This window comes from Gobio gobio (genome assembly GCF_949357685.1).
Source record: "Gobio gobio genome assembly, chromosome: 2".
NCBI lineage: Eukaryota > Metazoa > Chordata > Actinopteri > Cypriniformes > Gobionidae > Gobio > Gobio gobio.
In genome coordinates, this window is record NC_137098.1 from 28470407 (window position 1) to 28489814 (window position 19408).

Consider the following 19408-nt stretch of genomic DNA (forward strand, 5'->3'; position numbering starts at 1 on the left):
TTGTGTAAATTACAGAGACAATGAATAAAGAAATTGTATATAGGCTATTAATATATTAACAATGAGACTAAAATATATAAATTAAGAATGAACTATATAATAGTTTGCAAATGATTTGTAAGCACTTTATTACTGTATACTTATTATAAGTTTTACCAAAAATCGTAGCAAGCCCAAACTTTTGAACGGATGGATATAACACAAACTTGCACGTTACACTCATTATTTAGATTTCTTCCCTTAAAAAGGAACTGGAAAAATTGTATTGATAACAATAAATATTTAATAATAATTTATTTTCTGTTGGCAATCAGTGTATTAGGCAACCAAGCTATGTATGATGTTTTACTTATTTTCACCTTTCTCTTTATTGCTTTGATAATTCAGTAAAGTTCAAATAAAATTTCAAGGTTATGAAGATTATCTCTCTTTCTGTCTTCCTCCCTCTCTTTTTTTGTTGCTCAGCTGATTTACCGGCTGTTGTTTGCGGCACCAGCTGTCTTTGACCTTTTGCCCTATGACCTTTCAACCTGCTATCTGTTCTCGAAGGCATAGGCTACACAGTCCCATGTTGCCTCAACACACACACACACACACACACACAGAACAAAGACTTTTTTATGTCAAATGAAAGCATGTTAACACAAACAATTGCACACGACAAGCTCAATCTTGGCCTATTGCACATTTGGAGAGTTCCGTTGAAAAGTCCCTTAAGTACAGGAACATCTGCCAAGAAAATTTATATAATGTTAATCATTCCAAACGTGGTTATTTTTTCATTAATGTCATTGTGAGTTATTGTCGTCATATATTTTATATCTGAAACAAATCCCAGAATTCATTATCATCACATTGATCAGTGAACAATTCATCTCTATAATGGATCAAGACATCAAATCAGGAGGTTCACAAGCAAATGTTCCTGGAGAAAATGACAGTGTCCGGATGGAGGAGACCGAATTTGGTAGAAGCGCCCGACTGGGGACGATTTGGCCATTTTGTTTGTTTTGCCTTCCCAGACTAGGCTGCCGAGAAGATTAAGAGATTTAGAGCGAGATTATTCCCTGTCCCATCAACGCGCTCCATCAAAAAAGCAAATAAGTGGTTAGTAAACAAGCCAACAGCAAAGGCTTTTGCCAAAAACCGTTCAGACCTCGATGGTGGATGGTGACTGTCTTGCGATATAAAAAATGAAGCATTAAATCATCCAGGGCGAATGCTGCCGACATTGTTGATTTGTGTCCGGATGCATGTGTGTGCTTAGATGCGGATCAGTCCTGCGAGGCATATGTTGTCATGCAGGTTCTCAATAAATAAAGCTTATCCTGTGTGTCCTTGAAATTTCTCAACCCGAAATGACAAGCCAAAAGCTTTTAAGGACAGTCTGACCTACATGGGTGGGTCATTAAAATTTAGAGTAGAGTTCTAATTAACCTCAAATGTGGTTGAGATAGACACCCAAACAGTATCATAAATCATTGTGATTAAGAAAGAGAGGGAACAACAGATGATGTCATGAATGAGGAGAGTTGTATTTGCACACACACAGACACACACACACACACACGCATGCATACATGCACACCCTTCCCCTTGACATCCCTCCCCGCCCACACACTCGCCTTGCCACGCGAAGAGAAGCGTGTGTGTGCGAGCTTGAAAGAGAGGGAGGAGGTGCCTTGGAATATAACAGCACGGCCGGCAACGCCAAGCTCAAATGCAAAGGCGGCTGGATGGCCTTTTGTAATGTATATTAACTTGTGACGGTCATTCACCTGACAGGCCATTGTTCTCCACGACCCGGCAGCCTCCTCCCTCCCTCCATCCCTTCTTCCTTTGGAGCAGGTTGGGTGTATTGTGTGCAGAGAGGCACGCAATGATGGTCCGTTGTCTGTTAGGGGGGAGACGAGGGTTGAGACGCCGACCCCAGCGAGTGGGGGTGACCTAAGCAGATGGCGGGGCAGGCTGTCCACTCAGCCAGAATTAATAACGTGTGCCATGTCACATTGTCTGAGAAAACGTTCCCCCTCTTGCCCCACCTCTGTTCATGTCCTCTCTCTCGATCTTTCTCAATTTCATTTTACTTTATTGGCAAGACCAAACCTGTACGTTTGGATTGCAAAAGCATTGTCAAATAAATAAAAAAAGAAGACATAATTACAAAAAAGTAGTAGAAAAATCAAATAAAACAATAGAGTAAAATAAAATTATTTTACAATAATAATTTTTTTTAAATATATCTGTCCTTTTGGACTGAGATTATTTATTTCTGAAAAGATAACAGAAAAAAAATTGTATCCAGCTTCTTTCACTTAAAAAGTAAAATAACAATAATGGAATATACAAGAAAAAAAAAATATTTGGAAATTATTTCTCTCTGACAAGATTAATAAAAAATATATACTTTTCCTTTCGCCTCTCATTTGTGTTGGCTCTTTTCAATCGCCCCTTCTTCCTCTCCATCTTTCAGTGCAAAGGGAATGAGTTGTACCCACCATAGAAATTTCCGGGGCCTCTTTTAGGATCAGCAGAGCTTCAGCCAGAAAACTTATAGACAGGAGCAGCGATCATAATCACCACAGCTCTTCCTGTCCAACAGCAGGGTCAAGGTCTAATGTATGAGGTATGTGCTGTGTGTGTATGTGTGGACTTCTATGGGAGAAAAACAGCCAAATGTGGCACATGCGAATGCATGGCATGTCAAAGTGTGGAAGACAAGCGAATTGTAACAGAATGTGTCAAATTGAATGTAGGTCCTGCTATCACTGAGATGTCGGTTTTATGTGCGTTTCAAGGAGGGAGATCTGGGTCAAGGTTTTGACAAGTCCTCTTGGCTTGTCTCGTTCCCCACCCCACCTCCTACACAAGGAAATTCTGCTGCTGTCAACGATTTCATGCTGCCTTTGCAAACTCTCTGCTTCCCCAAAACAATGAAGACAGAAGAGAAAACTGCAAGACATTTTGAAATGTACAAAAAAATGTCAAACCTGTGGTTTTGTTTTTGTTTTATTGACTCGTATTTTGTAGTGTTTGGTTCCCATTATTGTCTTCCTGTGTTTAGTTCCTGTTTCCTTTGTTTCAATGCCTACATTAGTTTCTATAGTTACCCTCATTAGTTTCCTTAGTAACTAATCACTTACCTGTCCCTTGTTTACCCATCCCCAGTGTTTCTCGTGGTCTTGGTTTGGTGTTGTCCTTTTTGGACGTTATTGGTGCTCTGTCTTTGGAATCTCCTGTTTGTTATCTCAATTTTCTTTACTTTTCTTGTTTTGTTTTAATAAATAAGTGGCTGCATTTGGATCTTTTCTGAACAGCTGCGTAACAATGATCTATATTTTTTTTATGTGCATTGCTCATTAAAAAAATTTGTGGCTCAATAGTGGTTTATTAGCTCCGAAACCGTCATCACCGTTCAGAAGTTTGGGGTCGGTAAGACTTTTCTATTGCTCACCAAGTTATACATTTTTTTTTAAATGTAATTTATTCCTGTGATGGCAAAGATGTATTTTAAGCATCAATAATCCAGTCTTTAGTGTCACATGATCCTTCAGAAATCATTCTAATATGCTGATTTGGTGCTCAAGAAATATTATGTATTACCAATATTGAGAACGGTTGCGCTTAATATTTGTGTGGGAACCGTGATACATTTTTCAGGACTTTGATGAATAGAAAGGTCAAAAGAACATCTTTTATATGAAATAGAAGTCCTTTAAAACAATGTTAAGGTTTTATCTATTTAATGTATCCTTGCTAAATAAAATAATAATAATTTCCTAATGCAAAATTTCAGTTGTGTATTATGAGAGGCTTAGATAGACGTTGAGGCATGTAGACATTGTTAAGCTCTGGGACCATTTTTGGGATTTCCGTCTGGATTTGGCCTACCCAAATTGAAAAGCTTCCCATACCCACATACAGTGGTCTAAATACACAATTTTGGTGTCATTTTATAGGAAACCCTTTGAAGTTTCATAAACCACTGCTAAAAGGGATAAACATGTAAGCATATGTTCTCTGCACTGTAATAACCCCCTCTCCCCCCCAAAAAGTTGTTCACGTTTTTCACGTTTTTTTTTTGACGTGTGTAACTCAGGCGCTGTGTGCTCTAGAACACCTTCAGACAGTTTGGGCTGTTTCCACTATAGAGTCCAGAAAATACTGGAAAAAAGAATTTTGTCTGTTTCATGTATGTAAGATTAATTTAAATGGATCTGAAGGGAGGACCCCCAACCCCCACCCCATACCAATATACAGTAAATACAATATCCCAGTGTCATTCAAATCTTTTTTCCAGTGTTTGCTGACATATGCTGGAAACAACCAAAACTGTCTGCAACTGTCACTTTTAAAAAATAAATTTTTAAAGGTTTTAATAATTTATAACCGTGCAGGCGGAAATTACATAAAAAAGGTAATATTCCTCCATTCAGATTCATTTGAATAAATCTTGCATATGATCCAGACAAAAATCTTTTTTCCCGTATTTTCTGGAATCTAGTGGAAACAGCCCAAACTGTCTGCAGGGTGCTAGAGCACACACTTTCTGTGTACTGAGTTTCTGTGTACTGAGTGTACTGAGTTACACACTTTCAAAAATTAATTTATAACCAAAAAAGCAGCATATACTATGTTTATCACTTTTAGCAGTGTTTTATGTACTACAAAGGGTTTCCTGTAAAATTACACCAAAATGTTGTATTTAGACCACTGTATGTGTAGGAAGCTTTCCAATTTGGGTAGGCCAAATCCAGGCGGAAATGGTCCCAGAGTAATTTAGTGTAAATAAGTTACTTTGTGTAAAACAAATGCCAAAGTGATTCATGTCTCCAGAAAGTAGAGACTCTAAGCTTTCAAATGGTACCACATATGAGGTCAGAGCTCCTCCACAGACGTTTAAAATCTTAAGTATATACTTGATACAGGGTCCGCAGAGTTTAAGAGGTTAATTTACTCAATGTTTTAGGATTACGGTATACAGACCAGCCTTTTAATTCAATTACAGACCTTTCCACTTAAAACTCACACAGTGTTTTTAACGTATGTTTTCCATTTAAAGACATATCGATGGGCCTTTATGAGGGGGATAATAACTGAGTACATATTTTTAAAGAAGTATCATAAATGCTGGGTTTCATCTCCATGTAGACTCTGTGATTATGCTGTCAGTGTGCTGTTAAAGGCATTAGTGTGCTTCACAGCTTGATATGACACTGGCCTTGTTGCACAGTTAAACAGATGACAAGAGGCCTGTGTGAGCCTGTTTTAATTACTGGAACACGACAGAATCCAGCGTGCAGTGCACAGTTATATGTTCACACCATTGTTACTTGTGTGCAAAGCAGACAGGGATTCAAGACGTCTGTGCAGGCCTTAACAAGACATGCTGAGACACTGCATCTCCAATATGTAAAAAGTAAAACAGGCCAGTTCTGATACATCGTTCAACATTTTTTCATCTAACTGACACAGTAACCATGCAAATACAGAGATTTGAGCTGCATTGACCACAATACTGCATATTAAGCCCCGATGTTCTGACCGCATCCTGATGACAAACACAATTCCATTCACAGTGGTTTTCAGAAATAAATAAATGAGATTGAAAACATCTAAATGTTAGACTGTGTTATTCCTGCACATGCTTGTATTTTCTAGAGCATGACGTTACCCAAAGTGAGCATCAATGTACAAGTCGCCACATGTTTGGATTCGGTTCCCTCAGGATTTTGGAATAATGAATCTCAATGTCAGCTAGTCACAATTATAATGAAAAATCATAGACTGCACAATGTTTTACATAGACTACATCTATCAACTATAATGATATCTGAACAGCACTGGTCCTTTAGAGCCGTAATGGAAAGGTAAAAAAAAACTCAAGGCAGAGAAGATCTGGGATTTCCTAAAGAACATGCGTCTACTTGGATCTTCTTGAATGTCAGAATTGGCTGTTATGAAGTGTTCTTTTTTTTAGGTCATCAAATCCTGTTATAAAAGCTACTGGCTTCCTCATCTAACGTGCAGAACAGATTAATCCACCATAGAAAGAAGAACCAATCCAAGCACGCTAGATGAAGACTAAAATGCCATGACATTTTTAGCATAGCCAGTTTTCAGTTCTTGTCATTCTCAACAGAAAAATGTTAACACTGTATATGGTTACACTGTACTTTAAGAGGTCATTGTTACAGTGTAATTACAGTCAAACCAAAAATTATTCAGGCACCACCAGATATAATGTTTTTATAGTGGGTGCAGGACATATAGTTCATTTATGTAAGTGAGGATAGCAAAATAAAGTAAACTGTGACATATTTTACCCAAAAAATCTTCATACAGTAAAACTGATAAAAATTTGGGACCAAAATGATTCAGACACTTTGACCTCACCTTGTTTTGCTTAAGTGTAGGTCTTTAATTGCTAATGTGACCTTTAACACCACAGATTGAACAAAATTAAGCATTGCTTGGTAATTGGTTAAACTACATTGGTATTGTCTAATTGTGTACTTAAATTTAACAGCTGACAGCAGATTGGTTGATTGTAATCCATTACATACCTTTATATCAAAGTTATCTGACATTATCAAGATGAGTTTAACTCTGAGTTCTTGTCATATTTTATTACCATTTTCTAAACTATAGCGAATAAACTGTGATAATGTGAGAAATGTTGAATGTGCATGAATACATTTTGGTTTGACTGTATATATTTAAGTACTAAGTAATCTTACATGATTAGGGATTGGTTGAGGGTTAGTTGCATGTATTTATGCATTTTACTGTTATTACTATGGTACGTACATGTAACATATGTAACAAGGACACTGTAGAATAAAGTGCCACTGTTACACATATTACATTACTTTAGCAATAGCTAAAATGATGGATAATTACATGCAACTTACCCTAAATCAAACCCCAATCCTAACCCTAAAGTAAGTATATGTAGTTAATTATTATTACTCAGTACTTAAATGTATACTTACACTTTACACACCTTAAAATAAAGTGTAACCAACAAAACTGTAGAAATGCTAAGTAGTAAAAACACTCAAAAAAATTAACTTTCACTGTTGTTAGTTGCACTCAAAATCATCCTTGTTCACATTACTTAAAAAACTCATGTAACTAAATTGACTTAGATTTACTGAGTTGTTTCTACTAAAAATGAGTATTGTCAGCTTTACTTAATAAGTGTTGGTTCGGTCAACTTAACATCGCTGAGTGAAACAGACAAACTGGGCAGTGGATCTGTAGTTCCCAGCATGCTTTGCAAGGGACTGCATTAGGAGAGTAAATTTAGGGATTCAAGTGTTGTTTTATCTTTTTCAGTAAAGGGAAAGATGTTGTTAGTTTTTGTCAGTGTTATGTGCAGTTATGTTGTTCATTTAGAGGAGTTTCTGTAATTTTGTGGTTGCCATTATGCAGAAGAGTGGTGCCTGTGTTTAGGCTGGGGCCACTCATACATTAATTTATTAGATAGATTTCCTGTTCTCAATTAAGTTATTTTTAAATTTTGTTTCTAAATATATGCTTTTTGTTATATTTAATAGTTTTCCACTTACACTTGTGGAACAAGTAGTTAATTTAATAAGGTAAATTAAATCAATAAATGTGTTCACCTAACATAATAAACATTTAACATAATATTAAACTGCACATATAAATATTATGTAACAGTGACAAATTCAAATAGTTTGTATTTACTTAAAGAAATTTTGTCAGCTTTACTTGAATTTCTTTTGTTCATATAACTAAATTGTTATTTGTAAAAATTACTCAATATAGTTGTGTGGAACCACTTGACACAGCTTTTTTAAGTACATTTTTGAGTGAACCTAATTGGTTAACTCTAAGTTATCTCTCCAGTGAGACATTATAAATGTTTTAACATGGCATAAAGTGTTGCATGTAATTTACCTAAAGCTGTCAAATTTACAAGTAAAATCTATGAGTTATCATATAATTTACAATGAAAAACAGTAAAAGTTGTTTTCTCATGTGCTCTCAATGGTTTAGATCAAATGTGTAATTCTGTCTTTGATTGTTGTTGATTGTTTGATTTTAATTTTCTTGTATTAAATGTGCTTTATAACTCAATAAACTAAACTAAACTAAACTAAACTAAACTAAAAGGACATTTAAACTAAAAGGACATTCCCAGAACGAATCACTTATAATTATATAATTAAATCGTTTTTTTTTTTTTTAAATCAGTAATGTACATGTTTTGTGTTCCATTTTCATGTTATTATTGCATTATTTTAGCGCCATACCATGATGTTGGTCTTTGGTATTTGTGTGCATGACCCTGTGCATTGACTATATGCAAGTATGGTCATGTTTTATGGTCAGGCCCCTTCTTTTTTATTACCTACCATTATTAGGGTGGTTATGAATCAATTTTAAGGTAAAGGTAGATTTTGGTAGTTTTTGGTAAAAGTAATAGGTTTATTAACTTTATATTACTTAATATACACGCTCAGAGATGTATAAAAGGTACAGCGTTGTCAAACAGGGGAGTTCAAAATTGAAAAGGTACATTGTCCCTTACCCCTAAATGGTACATATTAGTACCTTTTCGCTTATGTACTGCCACGTTGACAGCGCTGTACCATTTTTTTTTTTCTGACAGTGTTTGGTTATAACAAGCCATACTAAGTGTTCACATTTTGTTTCCTTTTTTGGATTAAATTGGGTTCCTGTGAAGTTGCACATTGGCCTTGGGTCTCTCCCCTTTGCTGCATTATTTTGAGGAGTATCGCATGCTGAATTTCTCAGGTTTGTGCATCAGTGCTAACAGCTCAAGGCTAAAGCTGAACTCACTGAGATAACGCATTCAGTCATTAACTTTAATCAACTGTTTTCCTCACACAGTAAAATATATTTGCTACACCAACTGCCTTTTACTTTAACGGAAAACCAGACAATTGTAATTATGGGCATTAATACTTATCAGTTTATTAATTGTATGGGACATTTTGAACTATCAAGCACCCATGAAATAGGATAATGATTTGTGTGTGTGTAAAATTCTCCTTAGATGCCGTCATCTTAGCTCATATACTCCCACTAAAAGAGGTAATATTCCAAATTTACATTCATGGATGTGCACTCGGGGAGGACACTCAAAGCCCAGAGCCTTAAACTCATCTTTTAATTTCACTTGAGACTCACTAAACTGTTTTTAAGCTGTTCTCAGACCTACTACAATGAATTTTCCATTAGGCTCTCACTTTAGAGAGACAGAGGCACTGATTTGGGCTATTTCTGAATGTGAAGCCAGTGACGCCTGGGTCTTTTGAAGATAACTCTCCATTAGTCAAACTGCCTATTTCTTGTGGGTTTTTCCCTAGTGTTTTGTGGTGTATGCATTTGTGCCCCCCGAGGCGAACACACTCATACAGCAGACTGCTTGAACTACAGGTCACTCCAGCCCAGCAAAATGTCAATGGTGTCTTATGATGCCCGCTGGCATTCATTATCAGATACAGATATATTATCAGATTACCCAAAGCACCCTCACTTTTGAAATGCTGGCGATTTTCCTCATGGCGTGCTTTTATGTGGTCTTGGTAAAACCTGGGGACCAAATGTGCCCAACACAAAGATAGTACCAGTCATGTTTATGTTTGTGGGGACATTTTTTGGTCATCATGAAGAAAACAGCTTATAAATTATTTTTTGAAAATTTAAAAATGCGGAACGTTTTCTGTGATGGGGTAGGTTTAGGGGATACAATATACAGTTTTTACAGTTTAAAAATCATGTCTATGGAATTCTATCAATCAAATCAGTTTAATGATTGTTAGGCTGCATAAACTAGATCAACCAGAATGGGAAAACGTCCTATAACACCCAATGTACTTGCTATATCATAAAAAGAATGGCATCCAGGCTACTATTACTCTTTCTGTTTATCCCGAGGTCACCGCAGTCAGCCGTATCCGGGCCGTATCCAGATCAGATAGAGGACTCATCAACACGACAGCCAGTGGCACAGATCCTCAACTAACCCATCTCCAAACCGACGTTATGAATCTGATCTTCAAACAGATGGAACTGGATTAAATATTTTGATTGCTCCAATCCAATCTGACTTCCGACCTGTAATGCTGCCCGAATCATAACCATAAACGTTAACACGTTTTCGTTGGCCAGAGGAGAACTGGCACCCCGATTGAGACTGGTTTCACCAAAGGTTTTTGTTCTCCATTCTGTCACCTGATGGAGTTTTGGTTCCTTGCCACTGTCGCCTTTGTTGCCTTTGTTTTTTGGCTTGCTTAGTTGGGGACATTTATATTCAACAATATTATTGATCTGCCCGCATTGACACCATTGTATGAGAACTGAACTGAGCTGGATGATGCCATCACTGTTTTCTCCAGAGCTGCTGTATATATAAATGTACTAAATTAATAACTAATGATTTCACAATGGAAATGAATCAACACTGAACTTACTTAAGCTGGACAATGACTACTATTTTCTTCTAGAGCTGCTGTTGTTGCGTTATTTTCCTGTTATCACTGTAAAGCTGCTTTGAAACAATCTGTATTGTAAAAAGCACTTTATAAATAAAGGTGAACTTGACTTGACTATGGAAAGTCGCCATAAAACATGGAAACCCAACATGTGAATGTACAACCCCAAATCAGAAAAAGTTGGGACAGTATGGAAAATGAAAAATTTCTAAATTTACTTTGACTTGAACAAAAAATATTTAATGTTTTGTCTGGTCAACTTCATGTCATTTGTAAATATGCATCCTTTCCTGTCATTCAGACCTGCAACACATTTCAAAAAAAGTTGGGACAGTAAAGCATTTACCACTTTGTAATGTTGCCATTCCTTTTCACAACACTTAAAAGACGTTTAGGGACTGAAGACACCAAGTGATGAAGTGTTTCAGGTGTAATTTTGTCCCATTCATCCTGCAAACAAGACTTAAGGTGGGCAACAGTACGGGGTCTTCGTTGTCGCATTTTGCGCTTCAAAATGTGCCACACATTATCTATTGGAGACAGGTCGGGACTGCAGGCAGGCCAGTCAAGTACCCGTACCCTCTTCCTCCGCAGCCAGGACTTTGTAATGTGTGCAGAATGTGGTTTTGCATTGTCTTGTTGAAATATTAATGGACGTCCCTGGAAAAGATGTCTTCTTGAAGGCAGCATATTATGCTCCAAAATCTCTATGTACTTTTCAGCATTAATGGTGCCTTCACAGAAGTGCAAGTTACCTTTGCCAAGGGCACTGACACAACCCCATACCATGACAGACCCTGGCTTTTGGACTTGTTGCTGGTAACAGTCTGGATGATCCTTTTCTTCTTTGGTCTGGAGCACACGGCGTCCATTCCTCCCAAAAAAATACCTGAAATACTGATTCATCTGACCACAGTACACGTTTCCACTGTGTGATGGTCCATCCCAGATGCCTCCGAGCCCAGAGAAGTCGACGGCGCTTCTGGACACTGTTAACATAGGGCTTCCTTTTGGCACAGTACAGTTTTAACTGGCATTTGTGGATGTAACTACGTATTGTGGTACTTGACAAAGGTTTGCCAAAGTAGTCCTGAGCCCATGTGGTGATATCGCTTATAGATGAATGACGATTCTTGATGCAGTGCCGCCTGAGGGATCGGAGATCACGGTTGTTCAGCTTAGGCTTGCGCCCTTGTCCTTTACGCACTGAAATTCCTCCAGATTCCTTGAATCTTTTAATTATGTTATGCACTGTTGAATGTGAAATATCCAAATCTCTTCCTATCTTTCTTTGAGGAACATTGTTTTTAAACATTTCAATAATTTTCTCACGTATTTGTTGGCAAACTGGCGATCCCCGGCCCATCTTTGCTCCTAAAGGATTAGACCTTTCTTGGATGCTGCTTTTGTACCAAATCATAATTACAATCACCTATTGACATCACCTGTTTCAAATCACATCATTATTTAACCATTTTACCTCATTACTAGCCCTAAATTGCTCCTGTCCCAACTTTTTTTGAAATGTGTTGCAGGTCTGAATGACAGGAAAGGATGCATATTTACAAATGACATAAAGTTGACCAGACAAAACATTAAATATTTTGTGTTCATATTGTCTGCAATGAAATACAAGTCAAAGTAAATTTTACAAATCATTTCTTTTTTTATTTATTTGCGTTTTCCATACTGTCCCAACTTTTTCTGATTTGGGGTTGTATATTTGTAGAACTGGGCCCATCAGATAGCACCACAATTCAGATCATCCCCCAAAAGAAAGCAAAATATAACTTTGGTGTGCAAATTATATCCCTCACTGCATTAAGAATGTGACTCTTCACATTACCCACATTGGGAAAGTTGAATTTGTCTCTCCTATCAAGTTTCTCCCTCCTTAGTGAAAATCCGTAAGGCCTAGGCCTTAATCCACACACTATACAGGTCTGTGGTTATAAGGTATCATCTGGTTGGGGTCTGGAGTGGGACTTGCCTTTGGAGACCAGTCTTTCTCTTGGCAAAATACACAGGCAGTCATCAACACTGGATTTACGGGCGGCACACTTGTGGTTTAGTCGTGATTGCTTGAATTGGCGGCACATGCTGTCTGCTTCATCGAGCTCCTGAGATGGGTCTCTTTCATTGAAAATAATCACTTGGGACCTGCAAGACAGATGAGAGAACAACACTGGAGAGGGAGGAAGAGAAAGGTAGAAAAAGTGAAGTGAAATTATAAATCAACACCATATGAGTAAAGAAAGATTCGAAAAGAGATGGTGATACTATTGCGCTATGCAAACACATTAAAATGAATGGTGTTTTAATAGCAATAAAAACAATAGTTGTTACTTAGGGCAAACTTTGGCAAAGTCTCAAACACTTTTCCAAGTTCCAACAAACTCGCAGGCAAGGCTGGAAAGCCTACGGTGTGTACAGGAAGAGGAAAGAGTTATTCCTAAAGGAAACGTTAAATCATATTTGTGTGTATCCATAAAACATGTTATTAGTTTTATAACACTTTGGGGTCAAAGTTTAAAACCAATAGTTAAACTTGGAAACACTCACTCCCTATCATAATTTCACATACTGTATCTCGAGGCTTTTGTTACAATGGTTGTGAGGCCCTCAAACACTTGCACTTCTGCAGTCATTTACTGGTTTCATCTGTAAAAGATTTCGGAAACTTTACAGTTTTTATAAAACTCTAAGAGTAACTGGAGGTTACTTTCTCAGATCGTAAAAAAAAGACGGGGGAAAGGAATGGAAAATGGCTTTGGTGCATGAGGCTTCCTCCCTTGAATCCTTTGGCTGAAGGCTCAGTGCCAGATTGTGTGTAACCTGTGTTTTTTTTTTTTTTAAATCCCAAATCTCTTTTTCTCTGCTGTGACCTATCCATCCTAGTACTTGTGTCACTCTTTTCCACTATCTTGCTTCTCGCATTTTCCTTCTTTATTATGCTCCTTTTACCTCTCAGTCCTCCTCCACTCTCGCTCACTGTCTTGTCAGGCAGATTATGAAGGACTAATAAAAATCAATAATACATCTGAAAGATTGGAAAGCGGTGGATTAAAGTCAGTTTGAGGTCAGGTGTGAGATTCATGAACTTGAGTGAGACTGCTATTTAATATTCCTGAACAGTTCCCTCATCTCACAACCAAGCTGCACAAAAGGCATCAGATGAGCTGTCAAGTGTGTTTTGAGATCATGAAATAATCGTGATAAAGTGGAATTCAGAATCTAGCTCCAGAACAGGATTATAAAAAAAAACGTAATAGGATTTGACAAATGGGTGACTAATTTGTATGAATTTGTATCATATTTTTTGTACATCTTCATGCAATCTTGCCCTCCAGTGATGGTTTAGGGGTGGACTTTCATGCGTACGTGTTTTCTAAAACCCATCCATTTCCAAACAAATCATACGAATTCTTTCAAAATCGAGATCATTAATCAGGTGATAAAGTGGAATTCAGAATCTATCTTCAGAACAGTAGGTTTATAAGAAAAGGTGATGGGATTTTTGACAAACACTATTTTAAAGGAATAGTTCACCCAAATGTCTGTCATTACACACGCTCATGTTGTTCCTGTATGACATGTATCTTCCCATAGACTGTAAAAAAAAAAAATGGACGACTTTCTTCCATTGTAGAAAAGTGAAGCCGCAATCAAAACGTTTTGGCTTCACTTTTCAGGATGTGTGCGGCACACTTCTTTCTACCGAAATAGATGTTTAGCAGAATGTCTAAGCAACCATCTCTCAAGTCAAAGGGGCTGTCAAGCACCAAACAACACACTAAAAAAGGGGCCCATTCAACACACTCTTATGAAAAATTTACATTCTGACAAATTGGTGACTAATTTGTATGAATTCGTATGATCTTATTTGTACATTTTTGTCCAATCTTTTGTACAATCTTCCCACCGAAATAGATTTTTAGCAGAATGTCTAAGCAACCATCTCTCAAGTCAAAGGGGCTGTCAAGCACCAAACAACACACTAAAAAAGGGGTCCATACAACACACTCTTATGGAAATTTTGAATTTTGGCTAATTGGTGACTAATTTGTATGAATTCGTATGATCTTATTTGTAAATTTTTGTCCAATCTTTCGTACATCTTCCCACCGAAACAGATTTTTAGCAGAATGTCTAAGCAACCATCTCTCAAGTCAAAGGGGCTGTCAAGCACCAAACAACAAACTAAAAAAGGGGTACATACAACACACTCTTATTGAAATTTTACATTTTGGCAAATTGGTGACTAATTTGAATGAATTCGTATGATCTTATTTGTACATTTTCGTACAATGTTTCGTAACACTTGCGCTCCAGTGATGGTTATGTTTAGGGTTGGACCTTCGTGCTTACGTGTTTTCTAAAACCCAGACATTTACGTACGAATCATTCTTATGAAATCGCCACCATGAAGTTACGTTTTCTCATAAGATTGGGTTGGTCCAGATGACTTGTGACTGCAAGAAATTTCTTGTCATATGCCACAAAGGACATGATAGCTTTAGGCGTCTGACTTGAAGCAATTCGAAATTTTGTCTTATTAGAGATGGCACTGATGTGACTGTGACGTATACCATCAAAGTACTGCAAGAGCAATTCGAGAGCGAGCTCTGATGACGACACAGCTTTTTCACGATTGGTCAGACTCACTGATGACAACATTGATGTGTTTTGTGTTTATTCCGATACCTTCAGTTTCACTAATGCGCACAAATCCACGTTTTCATTACAGTAAAAATTTGTAAAAACTACATTTCATGTAGTCTTAATGTTATATTGTGTTATGTCTATCAAAATACACCCCTCTTTATTGCTATTTAAATAATTATCTTATCTCTTCTTGTACGTACAGGCACTGTATTACCTGAACCTGATTTTAAAAAGTACAGCATGTTCCAACCGTAAAACATCTTTGTTGATACTGGAACAACATTCCAATCAACCAATCAGATTTCAGGGACAAGGTTACAATATATGTCAAGTTTAGGCTTACAATCAGGGTTAGGTTAGGTTAGGGTCAGTGTTATTCACATATGATTTCCCTGATTTTAGAGAGTAATTATGGGTAGGTTTAGGGGATTCAGACAGGATTGTTGTTCCTGGATCAACAAAATATGTTGACCCAGGAATGCATCTAACACAGGATGTGCATTAACATAACATGTAAAATTTAGATGTCTGTTTATCTGAGAAATATTACATCTAATCCATTTCATCTGCAATAAAGAAAGCAAGCACAGCGTGAGCGTCACCTTCGACTGCAGGTTGGAAATCCCATTGGTTGTAAACCAAAGTCCTTTTTACACCTTTTGTGCGAGGAACAGACAGAAATTCAGGCTAATCAAAGACTTTTTCTGCTTTACAGCCATGGTCAGCATTTACTTTCATTGTAAGTTAAACAGCAGCATGCGCATTCTGCTATGCCATGAAAGGAAGTCAGTACAGGAAATATAAGAAGGAGAGAAAATTATGACAAAACTATCCCTTAAACACAGGCGTAATGTAAAGATTCTGGTATGTAGTACTTATATTTACTTCTTATTGTCTAGAACAGGGGTTTTCGAACAAGGGTCTAAATGTTTTCCATGGGAGTCCTAAGGGGTCCTGTGTAAAAATATATATATATATTACAGTGCTTTACAGTATTTAAAGCGCATGCATAATTATTAGGCAAATTGATATTCTGATCATATTTTTTCCAAGCACATTTTACCAATTGAAAACCACATAATTAATATTAAGATTGTATATAATCATTAATAGGTGATATATAATTGTTGATGAGGGCTTAAAGTGAAAAATGCCTTATATTCAGATGGGCAAAATTATTAGGCAATTTTTTTTTCTATAGGTAAAATGGGCCCAAGTTGCTGGTGGCAACAATTCTGTCTCCAGTGCCACCATTTTTCAGAACTGAAACAACCTGGAGTCTCCAGAAGTACAAGGTGTCAGGTTCTCAGGGACTTTACTAAGGCAAGGGATCCTGAAACATGACCCCATAAGAATCACAAGCTGAAGTGTCATGAAAGACGAAGACTGACTTTTTAAAAAGCTTTATGGACAGATAGGATGAGAGTGACTCTTGAGGTACCAGCACAAGTTCAAGTCAGACAAAATCAATTCTTCAAACAGCAGTAGGCTACAAGAGGAAGTGGTGCTGCCCCCTTAAGAGTCACTCTCAACCTTTCTGTCTATAAAGCCTTATTTCACGTGTATTTCACAACACTTAAGGTAACACGTGTAAGTTCTGGAAAATGGTGCCACTGGAGACAAAAGGGTTCCTGATGGTTTCACACCTAACTATTCACCTTAATTTTTAAAGCACCAGGAAGATCATATTTTTGGAGAGTCTAAAAAATTGAACCCCCCCTTTAGAATAGACTACATATGTGACTTTTTCAACACACTACAGAAGCTCCATGACTAAACAACTATCTTGTGAGCAAACCTTATCAGAACCAGAGCCTGGGAAATCTCAAGCTTTCACGTCAAAATATCTGGCCAATTCCGCCCGAAGAGGTTATTTACGAGCGGGTAAACAGTGTTTCAGCACTGTAAAACATCCATCCGCGGCGCCTCGCACCAATCTCGCGATGACACGAGCCTCGCTCACTCAGCTGTATGATGAGAGTTTTCCTCCTCTCGCGAGATCAGAAGAGTTTCCCACGCCTGTTGTTGTGGTGTCTGCCCTTTTCTTTCACTCACCCTGCCCCCCCTTCCTCTGTCCTCGTCACCCGCCCCCTTTCTCTCTCTCCCTCGCTCCTTCAGTCTCCAGTCTGCTTCTGTTGTCTCGGCGACTGGTAGGGTCTGGGAGAGAGGATCTCGCGAGTCTTGGAGTTTTGGTGAGAGTTTGTGGAAGATGGCGCCTGTTGTGACAGGGTAAGTCTGAGATTCAGGACTGCTGCAGGAGTTTACCTCCTCTTACACACTTTCTCTTAAATTACCGGGTTTAATGAAGAGATGGCGGGTTTCTTTTCCACTATGGACGTTTGCTGACTTTACACTGTGAATTATAGCACTCAGCCTCTTTATAAGAGCACGTAGAGTGTGTGTTTTTATATTTTGAGTGTAGTGCGCGTGTGTTGTGGGGTTGTTGCATTGAGCCCATCGCGGTGCGTCTGCATGGAGAGTCAGCCAGACCGTTTTGTATAGCCTTTCTAACCACACAACGTCCCGAAATATAATTGGGATTTGTATACATTTCAGCACAAGGAAATCCCCATTAACGGAATGTCCCCAATACACATGGTGTGGAGGCACATTGTATGCTTATAGTAATGCAGTACAGTGGCTTTGTTTCGTTTGGGATTGGAGTGGAAAACACCTCCCCTCTGAATGTGTGCTTTTGTTGCTCTGTCGGTGGTCAGATGTGTTTTATTGATTGTCTGCAGGGAAATGTACTCGATTGTGAAGTGTTGTTTACCAAACAGAGCCGCTGGCTCTGCTGTCGCTCACTCTGTGCAGACGAATGATTATTTAATGGCAAGTGCAACTAAGGACATTGAAGCTCCCCGACTGGAAAAAGAAGCACGGAAACGTTTAGGAATAGGACCCTTTGGCGAATGCATCTCTCGCACGGCAGTGTTTCGCTTGTGCCACTCTTGGGCATCGGTGGACAATGTGTGATTATGGCAGGCAGTGTTTCTGTTCCGGGGACATCCCGCCAACCCTTCACTAGATGAAAACATTTGACTAAAACAGTTTAATTAATTAATATATTATTATTACTTTTTTTGTTGTTGCAGATATTAACTATGCGTCGACATGTGAAATCATCATTCGGCTTGTTCATAGGTTTCACAAACAAAAGTGCTTCGTTTCTGTTCAATAAGTGAATCGGTGTTGATTCAGTAATTGATTCGTTAGACAGAGATCGATTCTCTGGTATCTTTTGAGTTTGTGAGTGTGAACGATTCCTTAAAAGAATCAACTTATTGGAGTCATTTGTAAATCGGACAACTCAGAAGAAAGTCTTTTTTTTGTGGTAATGCTGCAAAATGTGCTGTCAACTACAAGGCCAATTCAATAGAACAATAATAACGATAACTATTTTTATTATGGCAATGCACACGCTAAATCTTTCATCACGTGAAAACATATTTTGAAAGTGATTTCCTGCATTGTTATAGCTGTGGTGTGGACTTCCCTGTTCTTGTAGAATTAGAACGATTATTAAAACTTTATAGTTATTGTAGTTTCTGTAATTTCCAGGTGGGAATGGCCCTTATAAGCTGTTCTAACGATTTCCCTGAAAAGTAAATGTTTTGGTGCTTTCAAAACATTGTTTGAGCTTCCCGTCCAGCCCTTTTACGGTCTATGGTCCAGCCTGAGACAGCAATATTGGCTTAGTGGAGTGCTCAACCAATGACAGATGGGGGGAGCATCTGGGAAACTTGTTTGAAAACAGTTATTTTTGCTATGCTGTGTCCTGATGGGAGTGGGGGAGAAATGTTAATGTTAAGAGATGTCTAAAAATGTGTCTCATTTTTATTCAGCGATTATTGGCGTTTTAATATTCACTGTATTAGTGTTGTTATTATGCTGTAATATTGATATAGAACTATTTTATTTAGGTAAATGTAAGATAATTTAGTTTGGTGAAATGATACCCACCGACACACAAGTCAAGAAACTACATTTCTTTAGAACGATACATGCAGTGAAAGTATTTTTGGGTTAAATGTATGTATATAAAAAAAAGTACAGTCTGGTAATTTTCGTCATCTTTGTAGACAGCCAAGTAGGTGACAGACATCCCCTGGCTGGGACTTTTTCTTTTTTCTTTTTCTCTCTCTTCCTTTTTTCGGCTAGAGGGCGAGGGGCGGAGGTGGTGGCAGACTGTTTATTTGGGGGCTTTCCAGTGGACCTGAACTGCCGCTGTTTTGACAACGACTGGTTGA

The 19408-nt window shown here is 37.9% G+C and overlaps 1 protein-coding gene across 2 annotated transcripts in view; it reads left to right on the forward strand.

Annotated features, from left to right (window-relative positions):
• The first annotated feature begins 17160 nt into the window (after window positions 1–17160).
• rbpjb (recombination signal binding protein for immunoglobulin kappa J region b) overlaps window positions 17161–19408 on the forward strand; it is a 72708-nt gene continuing 70460 nt past the window's right edge. Inside the window, exon 1 of one of the 2 annotated variants that reach the window (XM_079811199.1) lies at window positions 17161–17387. In XM_079811199.1, coding sequence (XP_079667325.1) covers window positions 17368–17387 — 20 coding nt within the window. In that variant the 5' untranslated portion in view covers window positions 17161–17367. The remainder of the gene's footprint in view (window positions 17388–19408) is intronic. The other variant, XM_079811197.1, reaches the window with a different exon arrangement.